Source organism: Syngnathoides biaculeatus, chromosome 13 (genome assembly GCF_019802595.1).
Source record: "Syngnathoides biaculeatus isolate LvHL_M chromosome 13, ASM1980259v1, whole genome shotgun sequence".
NCBI lineage: Eukaryota > Metazoa > Chordata > Actinopteri > Syngnathiformes > Syngnathidae > Syngnathoides > Syngnathoides biaculeatus.
The window spans coordinates 22,111,164-22,127,946 of record NC_084652.1 but is presented as its reverse complement, the minus strand read 5'-3'; the positions used below and the strand labels follow the sequence as shown (position 1 = coordinate 22,127,946).

Below are 16,783 nucleotides of genomic sequence, written 5' to 3'. Positions count from 1 at the left end.
CTTAACCAGATCAATCAATTTTGCGAAGAAGTCGCTTAACAGAGTGGCAACTTCCTTCTTTCCAACTGCATCGACAATTTGTTGTTCCAACCAATCTCATCATAACTTATTTTTGACATTTCTATCAATTTCTTTCACTCTAGAGGCGTCTTTGCTCTTGAGCACCGCCATCGTGTTGACTTGAAAATAGCCCCATGAACCATCTCGTATACAACAAGCATTTTCATTTGTCAGGAGGAACACATTCGACCAGTCAACTGACGCATCCCTAATCTTCCACCTCACTTCCAAGAATCGGACCGGAAAATGAACAAGTGTGGATTCTGGCACGGGTTACGGTCAGAATATTGGAGAAATACGGATAATTTTTTTTTTCCCCATCAATGCAATTTAAAAAGATGGAATTCCGCCTATAAACGGAAAAATCATGTCTGTTATCAACAGTATTAATAAAATACTATGCCATCGTTGAGCATTTATTTGAGTTGGTTGAGGGATTCTATTCTGACAATTGTAGGGACCAGGAGAAGCGTGTCCTGTTGCCTGTCCCGAGATATATATTACCACTGCATCAGTACATGCATAAATGGTCATGGTTTAGTGAAAATGTATTAATGACAGGATAATTTTTACCAGTGTTATGATAAAGCCTTAGATATGATTTTGATGTCTGTATTAGTGATGGCAGTCCGTAATTAGCTGGAGGAGTGGGGTCTTTCCCTGGTTTCTATATGTTTTATTGCAGTAGTATTCATGTGGCTTTTAAATAGGACTTTATATTTTAAACGCATCACTATTCTAGAAAATTATGGTTCTCGGATACACAAGAATGTTTTTTAGAACTTAGAGAAAAGCATTGCCTGAAGGTCTACCTATTGGCATACCATTTAAGGCCTTATGCAACTATGCGAGGGTTAATGGAGCATCTAAAAAGTCTTTACTTTTCCAACAAACCCCCATGCCTGTCTGTCCGGTGGCCGTCAAGCCTGAGCAGTTCAGGAGGTCGGCAAGGATGCCAAGCTGTAAGGGGGGTGCCCAAGGCACTGTCCTGGGGGGATCTGCCTCCGGCATCAGCTCCACACCTGCACCATATTGGGACTAATTAAGACATACATGTAAGCCTTGAGTCTGTCATTCTCAGTTGTGAGTTCGTTGTGCCAGAAACTGCAGTAGTCTGAGTGAGTATACGAGCCTATTGTCATATATTTGGTTAGTTGTCACCGGGTGGCACGGTGGATCAGCTGGAAAGCATTGGCCTCACTGTTCTGAGATCCCGAGTTAAAAACCAAGCCCACCGGTGTGGAGTTTGCATGTTCTCCCCGTGCCTGCATGGGTTTTTTTCTGGGCACTCCGGTTTCCTCCCACATCCCAAAAACATGCAACATTAATTGGACACTCTAAATTGACCCTACAGAAAGGGAGAGGTGACACAAATTGACTCGGACTAAAAATAGGGAGACAAAATCTATCAGAGTCAGAATCAGGCAGGCAGTTATATAAATCAAGGTCCTTCTCAAAACCAGAAAAATCTGAGTCTAGTAAAACGTGGCAGTGAATGGGTCGGGTGTGGAGGATAATCATAATATGAGGGGGGTGTCGGAGAAAAGGTAGGAGAGGGCAAAAAGACAGAGCCCACTCGGAGAGGGGACACTTGGTCAGCAGGCTGAGTGCACTGGGAGGCAGACCAGTGGTTTGACCGGTTACGTCGTTAGGCAGACCAGCGGCGTGACCGATTACGCCGTGTTTTTCCCACTGGGTCTTGTTCTGGCTAGTTTGTTCACGAACATGGGACAAGGGCTAGAATCCAAATGCAGGACTTTGAGGTAGTGACATGGTTTTGATTGTGGTTTTATTTCAGGTAGAGGTCATACATAGGAAGGCAGTCCGAAAAAGGCAAAGGCAAAAAAACACATGGCAAAAGGCAAGGTCCAAAGAATGAAAAGGAGGTCATTGTAACTACAGTACTAGGCAAAAACAAGTCTTGACTAGATTTGGCTGTGCTGGCACCGGAACGCTGGCCGTGACAACAAGGCAAATAACAACAAGAAGATCGTCTACTCACACAGACTAATGCAGTCTCATACAACGAACTGGCGACTGGTAATACAAAACATGTGGTTTAAATACACGGGATAATTGACCCAATGATGCACAGGTGAGGAGCTGCTGCCAGGGCCAAGGCCGGACAGAATTAGCAGACAAATTGGTTCGATGTGAAAAATTGTGTAGAAAGTTTGATCATGAATATTATGGGCATATACTTGAACTAATGTGTATAATTTGTTAAATATAGATGAATGACAAATTACTGTATGTATCAGCCTTCTGGGTCAAATATTGGGCTAGTTAATGTAAAAAGCAGTCTAATATGATTTAGTACTGAGACTTTGTTGTCTGCTGTTATAGCTGGCTGAAAAGGACTGACTTAAATTTAAATTGGATTGATGATTTTCTTTAGAATTTGACAAATGGGTGACTTGTATGAAGAAGATATCCATTTTTAATTTTGTGAAATAATGCATATGAATTCCCTCCCCGTGAACGAATGCCATTTACATTCCATGAAACAAACGTTACACTTTACATACTAATGATGAATCTACAATTGTTAGAAGTGAATGTGGGATTATCTGTGTGAGTGTATCATCTATACATGTGTAGGTAACTCACAGATTTATATATCTAATGGGAAGTTTCTTACCGTGTAGCTGGTAATATGACATTGTGTTGGGAGGTAATATGTATTGAGGTATTGAACGTGTTGTATATGAGTTCAGCATGAAAAAAATGATGGGAACGGAAAACAAGGGAATCTATCATGGGCTGAACAGACAAGGACAAGTAGCATGTGAATGCAAAAGTGCACAATGGGTACAGGGAGGGGCAAGTGAGCAATTGAGTATGTGTGGAAGAGGAAGGTGCCATAAATAAGGGAGAAAAAAGAACACCAAAGAAAAGATGAGTAAAAGAAAAACAAGGGAAATGAACAATGTCAGTGAGTGGAGGGTGCAATGGGATGTGCGCAATTCACATTTTCTTTCCAAAAGAAATGCATACACAGGGGGATCACAGTGGACGACTGGTTAGCATGTCTGCCTAATAGTTCTGAGGAGCCGACTTCAAATCCAGCCGCGCCTGTATGGAGTTTGCATGTTCTCTACGTGGCTGAGTGGGATTTCTCCAGGCACTCCGGTTTCCATCCACATTCCAAAAAAATGCATTAATTGGAGACTCTAAACGTAGGCATGACTGTGATTGCAAATGGTTGTTTGTTTGTAGGTGGCCTGCGATTACCTGGCAACCACTTCGAGGTGCTCCAAATTAAAGGACCAATGCTTTTCAAGGCACTATTGACAGACTTATACTGTAATTATACTGTTACTATGTCGGATTGGTCAGTAGTAGAGCTCTCATTTGATGTGTGTTCTGCATCTGAGACACAAAAATTAGCAGGAACCCATAAAGTAACATGATTCTGCATTGTACCACACAGAGTTACAGTGTGGCTTAAAGCACTCCGGTGTGGTAACAAGAACAAAGATTGGGAGAAAAAGATAGAAAAATTAGCATGTAACAGTTTTGGTCATATTGTTTGTGGTGTTCTCTGATAATATCAACACAGAACACCACAAACAAAGATTCTGTGGGGCATTTCCTGTTTCCCCTCAACTGTCAATTTTGGACCCTTTTGTCCAATAACACAAATATAAACATTACAGCGTCTATGAGCCACTAAGCTAACATTACGTACTGAACTCACTATCGTAAGAGATGGAGCCATGTTTAAAGAAAAGCTGCCGACTTTTACAATTAGTACACATCTTGAATCCAAATAAGTTGCTTTGTCTACTTGTTGTGTTGTTATTAATATTGTAATAATTTCCACTTTTCTTAACAAACTGGAAACTTGATTGTCAGTATGTTGTCTGTTAAGGCATCAATGACCTTTTTACATCGGTGCCTATTGTTTAATATTTTTTTCATTGCATTTTTTGTCAACATAACGAGTCTGTTTTACTTATTGTTGTACATTTCAATGTCAATGTTCATTCTTGTAAGAATTGGAAATAAATTGAATTAGTTTAACTGTTCTTACAAAGGATGTACTCAAAATATTATGCTATCATTATAGTATATCAGTGACAGAAAAAACATCACCAATACTATTGTTTTTCATGACAGTTTGGGGCAAAATATATCATCCTTAACAGCTTGCTATTGTGACTGGCCTAAACACAAAATAAATTTAAAGAGAGCCAGTGCAATGGAAAACTATTTGTATGAACAACATAGAAAAATAGAGCCATAACTCTAATAAAAATAAATAGCCAAGACATAACATGATAACTTTGGTCTCCTTATCTGTGTACACCACACATATTTACATATTTATAGAGTACAGTATATTTATATTCCAATATACAGTACATATTTATTACTTTTACAGTCCATGAGTATGAACTCTTTGGTATGGTCCAGCCAGTCACGAGTTCTATTTGTACTGTATACATTTACAAAATTGGCGTTGACAAAACAATAACTAGAACAACACCAACCTGGTTGTTTGAAACATAGTCGAAGCCCGTTTCTTGCATATTCAGGAACATGGTGTCTCCTTCCAACTTGAGCGAAGACAAAGAAGGAGCAAGAATGTCAGTTATGATGAAAACCATCACACAGATTCATAAAATAAATACTACACCAGTCTCAAACCAACATTAAACTGGAAAAATTGCAATAACTGTAAAGCCTCACTGTGCTAGTTCAAAGTCAAGGTATTGTTAAGGATTCTGATCGAGGACGAAATGTACAAACAGTAGGCTCATTTTGCTGGTATCAAAATAAAAAAAACAAGTATTTGGTCAATGTCAGCGAAGATTTATTCTAAGCTTCTGTTTGACCTCCAGTTCAGACACCTAGAGTGAAGAAAAAAGTATTTGAACACCCTGCTATATTGCAAGTTCTCCCACTTAGAAATCATGGAGGGGTCCGAGATTTTCATCGTAGGTGCATGTCAACTGTGAGAGAGATAATCAAAACAGAAAAATCCAGAAATCACAACGTATGATTTTTTTAAATGATTTATTTGTGATACAGCTGCAAATATGTATTTGAACACCTGAGAAAAAACAATGTTAATATTTGGTACAGTTGCCTTTGTTTGAAATTACAGAGGTCAAACGTTTCCTGTAGTTGTTCACGAGGTTTGCACACACTGGATTTTGGCCCCCTCTTCCACACAGATCTTCTTGAGATCAGACAGGTTTCTGGGCTGTCGCTGAGAAACACAGAGTTTCAGCTCCCTCCAAAGATTTTCTATTGGGTTTAGGTCTGGAGACTGGTAAGCCATGCCAGCAGCTTGGTATGCTTCTTACAGAGCCACTCCTTGGTTTTCCTGGCTGTGTGCTTCGGGTCATTGTCATGTTGAAAGACCCAGCCACGACCCATCATGCTCTGACTGAGGGAAAGAGGTTGTTCCCCAAAATCTCACAATACATGGCCGTGGTCATCCTCTCCTTATTACAGTGCAGTTGTCCTGTCCCATGTGCAGAAAAACACCCCCAAAGCATGATGCTACAACCCTCATGCTTCACAGTTGGGATGGTGTTCTTGAGATCTAATTCATCATTCGTCTTCCTCAAAACACGGTTAGTGGAATCATGACCAAAAAGTTCAATTTTGGTCTCATCTGACCACAAAACGTTCTCCCATGACTCCTCTGTATCATCCAAATGGTCATTGGCAAACTTAAGACGGGCCTTGACATGTACTGGTTTAAGCAGGAGAACCTTCCGTGCCATTCATGATTTCAAACCATGACGTCTTGGTGTATTACCAACAGTTACCTTGGAAACCGTGGTCCCAGCTCTTTTTAGGTCATTGACCAAGTCCTGTCGTGGAGCCCTGGGCTGATTCCTCACCTTTCTAAGGATCATTGAGACCCCACAAGATGATCTTGCATGGGCCTCCACTCCGATTGAGATTGACTGTCATGTTTAGCTTCTTCCATTTTGTAATGATTGCTGCAACAGTGGACCTTTTTTCACCAAGATGCTTGGCAATTTCTCCGTATCCTTTTCCAGCCGTGTAGAGTTGACCAATTTTGTCACTTGTGTCTTTGGACAGCTCTTTGGTCTTGGCCATTTTACAAGTTTGAGTCTAACTGATTGTATGGGGTGGACAGGTGTCTTTATACAGCTAACGACCTCACACTGTGCATCTGATTCAGGATAATAAATGGTGTGGAGGTGGACTTTTAAAGGCGGACTAACAGGTCTTTGAGGGTCAGAATCTAGTTGATAGACAGTTGTTCAAATACTTATTTGCAGCTGTATCACACAAATAAATCGTAAAAAAATCGTACATTGTGATTTCTGTATTTTTCTTTTTGGATTATCGCTCTCACAGTGGACATGCACCTACCCCTTCATGATTTCTAAGTGGGAGAACTTGCAATATAGCAGGGTGTTTAAATACTTATTTTCTTCACTGTAAAGCATTGCGACCAGTGAGATTTTGACCACACAAAATAATGTACTTTCTGCACATTCCAAGTTGTAACACAAAAATAACCCAAATTAATTTTGTTGCATACAAGATGCCCAATAATCTACTTAAAATTATTATGACAAGAGCCATCACAGAGAGGATTCAAAAGGTTTGAAACATTACTCCCTCTTGCGGTGACCTTTTTATCTAGTTAGTTCTTTTTATTATTTTGAACTTCCATAACTACTGAGATATTTTTCTTGGCCATCTGAGTCAAAGCCTTTCCTTTGTCATGTTGTTCAATTGTTGGTATCTTTCTCTTTCTCCATTTTAGCACTGTTGTGGCAGACATCCAATGGGAGATTCCAAAAGCCTCTTACAGACACTAAATACAGTGGTAAAGATAATTAACATTTTTAAAAGGTAATATTAACTGTACAGTATAATACTTGTAATGTAAATGTTTTCATTAGCCATAAAGAAAATAGATGTTTATGCAAGCTGAACAAACCACATATTGTTAAATTACGAAAACTGAAGCTGTATTCAATGGCACCCATCAAATTTTGTTGCCTTATTTACGTCATTATATTCCTCTTTTACCTCCTCGAACTGCCATATTACTGCGGCAGTATTAGTTTTTTTGTTTCCTGGGCGGCACTGTTGTAAAACATTTATGTAACAATGTGTAATCGACTGTGGCAATCACTGAGCAACCTCACAATACTACACTTGATCACATTAACTGCAGGCGACTACTCAGCTCTACATGGAATCGGCTTACTTTACATTCTGTTATACTCAGCAAGGAACACATTCAAATATTAGTTAAAAAGTGCTTGTTCGGCAAAAAAAGGTTTTTAATGGTGCCGCTTTGGAGTAATTAAATTTGGATTGTTTCTTCATCCATCCTTCCATTTTCTGAGCCAAAAACAAGACTTGACTTGGCTGTGGTGGCACAGGAACGCTGGCCATGACAACTATCAATCCATCCATCCATCCATCCATTTTCTTTGCCGCTTATCCTCACGAGGGTCGCGGGAGTGCTGGAGCCAATCCCAGTTATCACTGGGCAGGAGGCAGGGTACAGCCTGAACTGGTTGTCAGCCAATCGCAGGGCGCATGGACTGGACAAAATTCTCAGTAACAATCACACATAGGGGCAATTTCGAGTCTCTAATGAATGCATTTTTTGGGGATGTGGAAGGAAATTTGAGTGCCTGGAGAAAATCCACACAAGCGTGACCAGGATTTGATCCCAGTTGTCAGAATTGTGAGGCAGATGGGCTAACCAGTCATCACCATGCCGCCACAGTTTTTTTTTTCAATTTTCCATCCATCCACATCCATTTTCTGAGCCTCTTATCCGCACAAGTGTCACGGCGGTGCTGAAGCCTATCCCAGCCATCTTCGTGCAAGAGTTGGGGTACATCCTGAACTGGTTCCCAGCTAATCGTTTTATATTTACTTCAGCTATTATGCCTATTTATCTGTAAACGGAAAGCTCTAAGTAAGCCTAGTTAGGCTCCCTGAAAGATGGAGGCATACACAATACACAATATTTCATGGTGCTAAGAAAAAATAGTCGACAGCAAAAGTGTATATTTCTTTTCTGTTTTATCAAATGAATACATGAATATAAAACTTGAGGTTTTCCACAAAAGACTATACATTGCATCAAATGTATAGTGCGAGAATTGTTGGCAGTTATTATTGTAGATTTATTCTGTATTAGTTGGTAAGTAATGACTTTTTCTCCTTGGGGTTGCTGGTTTCGAATTGTAATACAATACAGAATTCAGTTTAATTGTCATGATTGTACTCTACAAAACAAAATGTGATCCAAAATAAGCTATGAAAAGTGTAGTCAAATAAGTGATGTTTTCCTGGTCATATAATTACTGCTTTGGTTGTCAAACAGACACATGGAATAAACAGTAGTTTAAACAGGTGGAGAGTAGTAAAACACAATCTTATGCATACACACACACACACACACCACACACACACACACACACACAAACACATGCACGCATACACATGCACACTCGCACACGCACACAAAGGTAGACAGGTGTAACTGCCGTACCCATTTGCCAGCTGCCTGGTATTATGCAAAAGAGGTGTAGGTTTACAGAGCCAACAGAAAGTCAAAACAGTATTGTGATGAGGGTTATACAAAAACAAGAGATGTGAGTTACATTTAAGAATTACTTTAACATGGCTTGCCCAAATAACTATGACTGTAAGATGGAGGAACGAGAGGAAGAGGGAGAGAAAGAGAAAGAGAGAGAGATATGACAATGTAAAGCTGAATTTATTTCAGTGACAGCATATACGGGTTGTTGTGAAAAAAACATACTGTGATTGTAAAACGACTTGCCACATCAATACCTGGGCATCCCCACAATTTTGGTGCTTTGGAAACAGATGTTTTTAGCGACTGGATGACTGCCGACAGGCTGCATTCAAATGTCAGCACTCACAACACATGACATACTGATTTTTTTGGAACAAGTATCAGTCAGCTGTAGACTTCTTCATGGTCACACATTTGGTTTGTGCACCTGAAAATCAAGTCAAGATGTTTAGCTCAAAGTCGTTTTTTACAGGAGCTGTTTGTTTTGTTTATACAAGAGAGCTAGTATTAAAATACTGTTGGAATATCATTTGCAATTTGAACAAAGATCTGATTGCTAAAATTCTGTCAGGTATTGTCAGCACACTGTTCGCTCTGTTAGACTGACATACCTGGCAAAAAATTATTTTTAAAAGAAGGATTAAAAAATATTTCATTTATTATTATTATTAAAAATTCTTTTGAAAAAATAGGGATCGGCATTTGGCTTGAAATAATGACGATGTAATTCTTCATTGTTACTTTTAAGATATTATTGAATGCACAGGCAGCACGGTGGAGCAACTGGTTACAGCATTGGCCTTACAGTTCTGAGAACCGGGGTTCAAATACCGTCCTTGCCTATGTGGAGTATGAATCTTCTTCCCGTGCCTGGATGGGTTTTCTTTGAGCACTCCGGTTTCCTCCCACATCCCAACAACAGGGATTAATTGGACACTACATTTTCCCTAGATGTGACTGTGAATGCGACTCTTTCTGTCTCCATGTGCCCTGTGATTGGTTGGCAACCAGTTCAGGGTACACCCCGCCTCCTGCCCTCCTAGCTGGGACAGGGTCCAGCACTCCCGCGACCTTTGTGAGGATAAGCTGCTAAGAAAATGGACGGATGAGAGCTAGTATTAAAATACTGCTGGAATATCATTTGCAATTTGAACAAAGATCTGATTGCTAAAATTCTGTCAGGTATTGTCAGCACACTGTTCGCTCTGTTAGACTGACATACCTGGCAAAAAATTATTTTTAAAAGAAGGATTAAAAAATATTTCATTTATTATTATTATTAAAAATTCTTTTGAAAAAATAGGGATCGGCATTTGGCTTGAAATAATGACGATGTAATTCTTCATTGTTACTTTTAAGATATTACTGAATGCACAGGCAGCACGGTGGAGCAACTGGTTACAGCATTGGCCTTACAGTTCTGAGAACCGGGGTTCAAATACCGTCCTTGCCTATGTGGAGTATGAATCTTCTTCCCGTGCCTGCATGGGTTTTCTTTGAGCACTCCGTTTTCCTCCCACATCCCAACAACAGGGATTAATTGGACACTACATTTTCCCTAGATGTGACTGTGAATGCGACTCTTTCTGTCTCCATGTGCCCTGCGATTGGTTGGCAACCAGTTCAGGGTACACCCCGCCTCCTGCCCTCCTAGCTGGGACAGGGTCCAGCACTCCCGCGACCTTTGTGAGGATAAGCTGCTAAGAAAATGGACGGATGGATAAATTGGTTATTTTTCCCTTATTAAATAATGAATTATATGATTTACATGCTTCAAAAACATATGTTTTAAGCAAAGAGGAGTACTACTGTAGTACAGAAAATCTATATCTTAGTGCTCCAAAAGACAGCCCTCTCAGTGGGCAGGGATTTCAATGACTGGAGCTTAATTTAGATGTGCTTTCACAACAACTGACAGCTGTGTTTTTATGTGATTGGGGGTAAAATGAAGGAGATTATCTGCATGAATATTGCTCTCTAGGGAACTGATTTACCAAGATCCCAAATAATGGGGACTAAATTGTGTGTTCGCTCTAACAGATTGCATGTGTTATTGGGACAGGTGTAGGAAAAAAAGGGCAGGTTGCAAAAATAAAAAGTGGATATGAGAGACATGTTAACAGTCGTAATTTTCCAAGCAAACTACATCAGCAGATCCTCATTTTTCCTTCCTTTCATGGTGATCTGAAGTAGTGCTTCAGATAAAGAGCGAGTTCTACTGGGATGAAAGCACTGTTTCTAACTGTAAATCACGTTTTGGGGGGTTTATACTCACAGAGGACTGGAATGTGGCTTGTCACCTCAAGTGAGGATAAGCGGTGTGGAAAATTGATCAATGGATATTATTATGATACAAATTATGTCCAAGACTTACAGAGTAGAGTATAATTTATTTAGTCGGTAGTTCAATTCACGTGAATAACGGCAGGGTTTGTTTTACTTACATTTTATTAATGTAATCTATTTTATTTATTACTTTTCACTGCAATGCCAATACAGTATTTATTATTCTTAGAATCAGAATTAACAATGAATTGTTCTTTAAAATTATGTGCAGTGTGCCCTTGTCCATTCGCAGTTCACCATTTACGGCCCCCGGATTTTGCTCTCAAAGGTTTTTTTTCATGATGTACTGTTTTTTCACAACCAAAAGGTGCATGTAGAAGTCTCAAATACTCTCCTACATACACGGGGCGAATTCCAAAATTGGTAAATGTTGTTCTGTTACTAGTCTAATAAAGTACAACTGAAAACACTGGTTACAATGTTAGCATGCAAGCCAGCACATTCTAGTGTGTAAGTAAACCATATGATGGTGCTCATGAGGCAGTGAGAAATAATTGCAATTATACATATGCAAGCAAAAGAAGCTTACATTGACCCACACACTGCCTGTGTAAGCAGGGCATTAGAGATGCTGTTCACACTCACAATGCCACATTGAAACAAAAATTATCACATCACAGCAAATAGAACAGCATAACTAGTAAATGACAAAACAAAACAATGACCGGAGAAATAAATGACACAAAACATTCATTTTAAACACTATTTACAACGTTCCAGCATGCTGTGTGGCACTAGAGCATGCTGGGAGCACCACAAAGCACGCTGGGAGGATGTAAATATCATTTAAAGGGCATGTTTTGTTTCAATTATTTTGTCTCTAATGACTTGTCTACACTGTCAGTGTGTGAGGCAGTGTAACCTTCTTTTGCTTACCACTATAAAATTGCTGTCCTGTGAGCGTCATCACATGCTAGCATGCATGCTAACAATGTAACTGGTGTGTTCAGGTGTACTCTATTGATCTAGTCACACACCAAACCAAAGCAAATTTATTTGTATAGCGCATTTCATACATAAGGTAACTCAACGCGCTCCATGTTTAAAAGCATTCAAATCCTCCGCAGGGTGTCTAGGCTCTGCCTGAGAGAGAGGGTGAGAAGCTCGGTCATACGGAGGGGCTCAGTGTCAAGCCACTCCTCCTCCGCACTGAAAAGAGCCAGACGAGGTGGCTGGGACATTTGACACGGATGTCTCTTGGATGCCTCCCTGGTGAGGTGTTCCAGGCATGTCCCACCAGAAAGAGACCCCACGGACGACCCAGCACTCACTGGAGACACTATGTCTCTTGGCTGGCCGGGGAACGTTTCGGGATCCGGCCGGAAGAGCTGAATGAAGTGGCTGGGGAAAGGGAATTCTGGGTATCCCTGCTAAAGCTCCTGCCACCACGACCCGACCAAGAAAAGCAGTAGAAGATGGATGGATGGAAGCATTCAAATACAAAAATAAAAACATTTGTTAATAAAATGTACAATTAAAACAGCTTTTAGTCAAAGAAATATTACTGAAAAGGGCAATTACTCTAATATGCATGAGGAAAAAAAAAGTTTTTAACCTGGATTTAAAAACATTCACATTACGCGCTGACGTCACCTCAGTTGGCAACTTATCCCATTTTTTTGCAGCATAATAGCTAAATGCTGCTTCACCATGTTTGCTTTGGACGCTGCACTCCATCATAAGACCAAAGTCAGTCGATCTCAGAGCCCTACTGGGTTTGTATTCTATTAGGCATAAAAAAAAAAGATTGTGGTTCCGATTTCCCGACTGACCCAAAAAAATCCCATCAACCCTAACATTTTTACACGTAAATATGTCAAAAGGTGTGGTTCTCCACGGACATGCGCGCACTCACATGCGGAAGCACAGAGTTAAGTCAGGTGTTTTACAGCAGCTGCTGCGGCGTGGCCCTGTGCCATTTCCTCGTGTGCGCAGATTACGTTGTGTATTTAAGTCTTGTAATTCATTCCATACCACTTGTTGCCAGATCATTGTGTGCATATCAATGTGTATTCACGAGCGCCAGCGAGTGTAACTACCTCGTCCCATGTCAGAGCGTTACTGAGACATATCAAGTCAAGTTACAGTTTTATGTTTTGCTGCAGTATGTCCAATGGTTGACATTGTTTCATGATTTTTGGACATGACTTGACTTCATGCATTTTGATCTTGTTATGAATTAATGAGAATTGAGAAGAAAATGGCGGGACCATGTGTTGGAGATGGAGGAAAAAAAATTGTAAAAAAATAAATAAAATAAAATAAAAACTACCGACCCTAGTTCTGAAATGTTGGAAATCAGAACCACATTTTTTTTTGTTTGGTCGTAGCATTTAATTCATCTATTCAGGACCTAAACAATGGATGGATCCATGAGAATGATTGACAGCTTCCTTTTGACCAATCAGTGAGCGTAATTTTCTGAACAGCCGCAATCCTTTACCCATAAACAAAGAGAGGGCATGGTTCCTTTAAGCCTCTGAAATGCGAGTGTATAGTCCTGCTTATATCTGATTCGGAAATGTGTGCTTCGGTGTGGCTGGGGAACGTGCAATGGAGACGAGCGCTATCCATAGAGATTACTGGGAGGATATCTGATGCGCTTTCCCACCCCAAAGCATAATTTAGGTAAATGCAAATGGTGGATTAAGGCTTGTGGCCGACCTCACGACCAGCTGAACGTATCGAAGATAAACCAGCAAAGGAGGAAGCTCTACCTGAGCCGGGCGAAACTCAAAGCTTCAAGCCACACCTCGGCTCTGCTATCAAGGCCCCGTCACACCATGACGTTCTGGTCAGCGTTCTATAGCGCCAGAAGAGCATTGTTTGAATGCTAGTGTATGTCAATGATCGCCGGGAATCGGCGGATAGCGCCGGTCCGGAAAAAAAGTTTTGAACATGCACAAAAGTTCTAACCGAGACCAGCGTTCATCACCGATTAATTTTAAACGCTGCAGAACATTCAAGAACGTTCGTGGAACGTTTTACTAATGTTTGCCGAGCGTTGCACGGGTTTGGCTATCGTTAGTCAGTCGTTACTCTAGCGTTACTTGGTTGTTACTTATCGTTAGTAACCGTCGGACCGTCAACACTGGTGTTTTCATGGTGTTTAGGGTCTCCAGGGGGTGTCACATGGTGCGTTACTTCTCGGACGTGCTCTTCCTCCTGGTGTTCTTTTTCCTCCAAAGACATTGCTAGTGAAAGAGGCTTTGCATTCTTACTTGCAGTGCTAGTTGCTGAAGTCCGCACCCCACCTTTTTTTCATCTAGGGGTCATGATGCTGACTGTTCAAACTCACGAGAACAACTGAAGTGACTATGAAATTTCCAACATTTTCATTCCCGTTCCACTGTAAAAATTACACGCCAGCAAAACGCTATTCTGTCGTTATTCACCCATTAGTTACACGCTCAACACGCTCGTCGAACGTTGACAAATCGCTCGTCGCGGGCCAGTGACACGTTATGACGAATGGTTTTTAGTCGTGAAAAATGCTTGTGTACAAATGACAAGGGTGGTAAATGTGTCAATGCGCGCATCGGACGGCTTCCGCCTTCGCCGGCTTCAGCGCCGAGTCCGCTGGTCACGGCTTCGGCTGGGTGGCTCATCTCCGGCGCCGAGGTGGCTTATCACGGTGCTGACCCGGGCCACTTTACGCGGCTGAGTGCGCCATTGCCGACAGGGTTATTCATAGCCGGCACCGTTGTCCGCGATGAAGAACACCGCCGATCGTGGCAACGATAAAGAATTGTTTATGGCGCACTCAGCCGTGAGTGACGACAACGCCGTAAAGCGGCCAGGCTCAGCGCCGTGATAAGCCACCTCGGCAGCGAAAATGTGCTACCCCGCCAACAAGGCTTTATCACGGCGTCAGTGGCTCATCTCCATCACAGAAGTGAATCGGATGGGGAGGTGGTTTGGCCGTGATTGCATATCATTTGAATATGTCTCGAAACAATAGGGTAATATTGCCCCAATAACTTCACTCTTGTTTGATGTTCTTCGAAAATAGCTTCCATGTCAGAAGGGGTGTGTTCATCTCCCATAGTAGGGTCCACAGCATGTTTTCAAATGATTAGTAAGGGGGAATTTATAAAGGCACTGAATAGAATGAAAAATGAAAAAAACAGTTGGTCCTGATGACATACCAGTGGAGGTATGGAAGCAATTTGGAGAGGTGGCTGTGGAGTTTTTGACCATCTTATTCAAGAGAATACTAGCAAGTGAGAAGATGCCAGAAGAATGGAGGAAAAGTGTGCTCATCCCCATTTTTAAGAACAAAGGCGATGTTCAGAGCTGTGGAAACTATAGAGGAATATGAGCCACACAATGAAGTTATGGCAAAGAGAAGTGGAGGCTAGACTCAGGTCAGAAGTAAGTATCTGCGAGCAACAGTATGGTTGCCTAGAAAGGGTACCGCAGATGCATTATTTGCCTTGAGGATGCTCGTGGAAAAGTACAGTGAAGGTCAGAAGGAGCTACATTGTGTCTTCGTAGACCTCGAGAAAGCCTATAGCAGAGTACCAAGAGAGGAACTGTGGTACTGCATGTGGAAGTCTGGTGTGGCGGAGAATATATGTTAAAATAGTCCAGGACATGTATGAGGGCAGCAGAACAGTGGTGAGATGTACCACAGGTGTCTCGGAAGAATTTAAAGTGGAGGTGGGACTGCATCAGGGATCCGCGCTGAGCCCCTTCCTGTTTGTGGTAGTAATGGATAGGCTGACAGATGAGGTTAGACTGGAATCCCCTTGGACTAGGATGTTTGCAGATCATTTTGTGATCTGCAGTGAAAGCAGGGATCAGGCAGAGGAACAATTAGGAAGATGGAGGCACCCACTGGAAAGGAGAGGAATGAAGATTAGCCGAAGTAAAACAGAATATATGTGCGTGAATGAGAGGGGGGGAGGAGGAAGAGTAAGCTCCAGGGAGAAGAGCTAGCAAGGGTGGACGACTTCAAATACTTGGGGTCAACAATACAGAGCAATGGACAGTGCGGTGAGGAAGTGAAGAAACAGGTCCAAGCGGGGTGGAACAGTTGGAGGAAGGTGTCTGGTGTTCTTTGTGACAGAAGAGTCTCCACTAGGATGAAGGGCAAAGTTTAGAAAGCAGTGGTGAGGCCAGCTATGATGGAAGGAATTGAGACGATGGCACAGAAGAAACAACGGGAAGAAGAATTTAAGCAGAAATGAAGATGCTGAGGTTCTCGCTTGGATTAAACAGCTTGGATAGGATTAGAAAAGAGCTCATTAGAGGGACAGCCAAAGTTAGTTGTTTTGGAGACAAGCTTCGGGAGAGCAGACTTCGATGGTTTGGACATGTCCAGATCCAGGAGAGTGAGTATATTGGTAGAAGGGTGCTGAGGATGGAGCTGCCAGACAAGAGAGAGGAAGACCAAAGAAAAGGTTGATGGATGTTGTAAGGGAGGACATGAGGAAAGTGGGTTTTAGAGAGGCTTAGATGGAAATAGATGACACACTTTGGCGACCCCTAACTGGATAAGATGAAAGGAAAAGAAGAAGTATATGCTGTGATACAATGGGTCATGTAATATGTACCCTATTTTGACAATGCGATGTTAAATCCTCTCTCATTTAATAGTGTTTTGAGAAGATTTTTGTCGACAATTGTGAATTTTCAGGGGCGGTGCCATTTTCACATGACCTACGTGCTCAGATGCGACGTGTCGCAACAAAGGCTCGATTACATGGGACATCATTTATGCGCAGCGCCGATTTCTCTAATTCATCCTCATGTGATGAAAAAACAGCAGTATCAGTTGATCGGAAAGACGGAAGAATACTTCTA

At 41.5% G+C, this 16,783-nt stretch overlaps 1 protein-coding gene across 4 annotated transcripts in view; it reads right to left on the bottom strand.

Moving 5' to 3' along the window:
- The window catches only part of tox (thymocyte selection-associated high mobility group box), a 135,436-nt gene that overhangs the window by 54,435 nt on the left and 64,218 nt on the right, over window positions 1–16,783 (bottom strand). For all 4 annotated transcript variants that reach the window (XM_061839841.1, XM_061839838.1, XM_061839840.1 and 1 more), the window contains one exon: window positions 4,557–4,622. In XM_061839841.1, coding sequence (XP_061695825.1) covers window positions 4,557–4,607 — 51 coding nt within the window. In that variant the 5' untranslated portion in view covers window positions 4,608–4,622. The remainder of the gene's footprint in view (window positions 1–4,556; window positions 4,623–16,783) is intronic.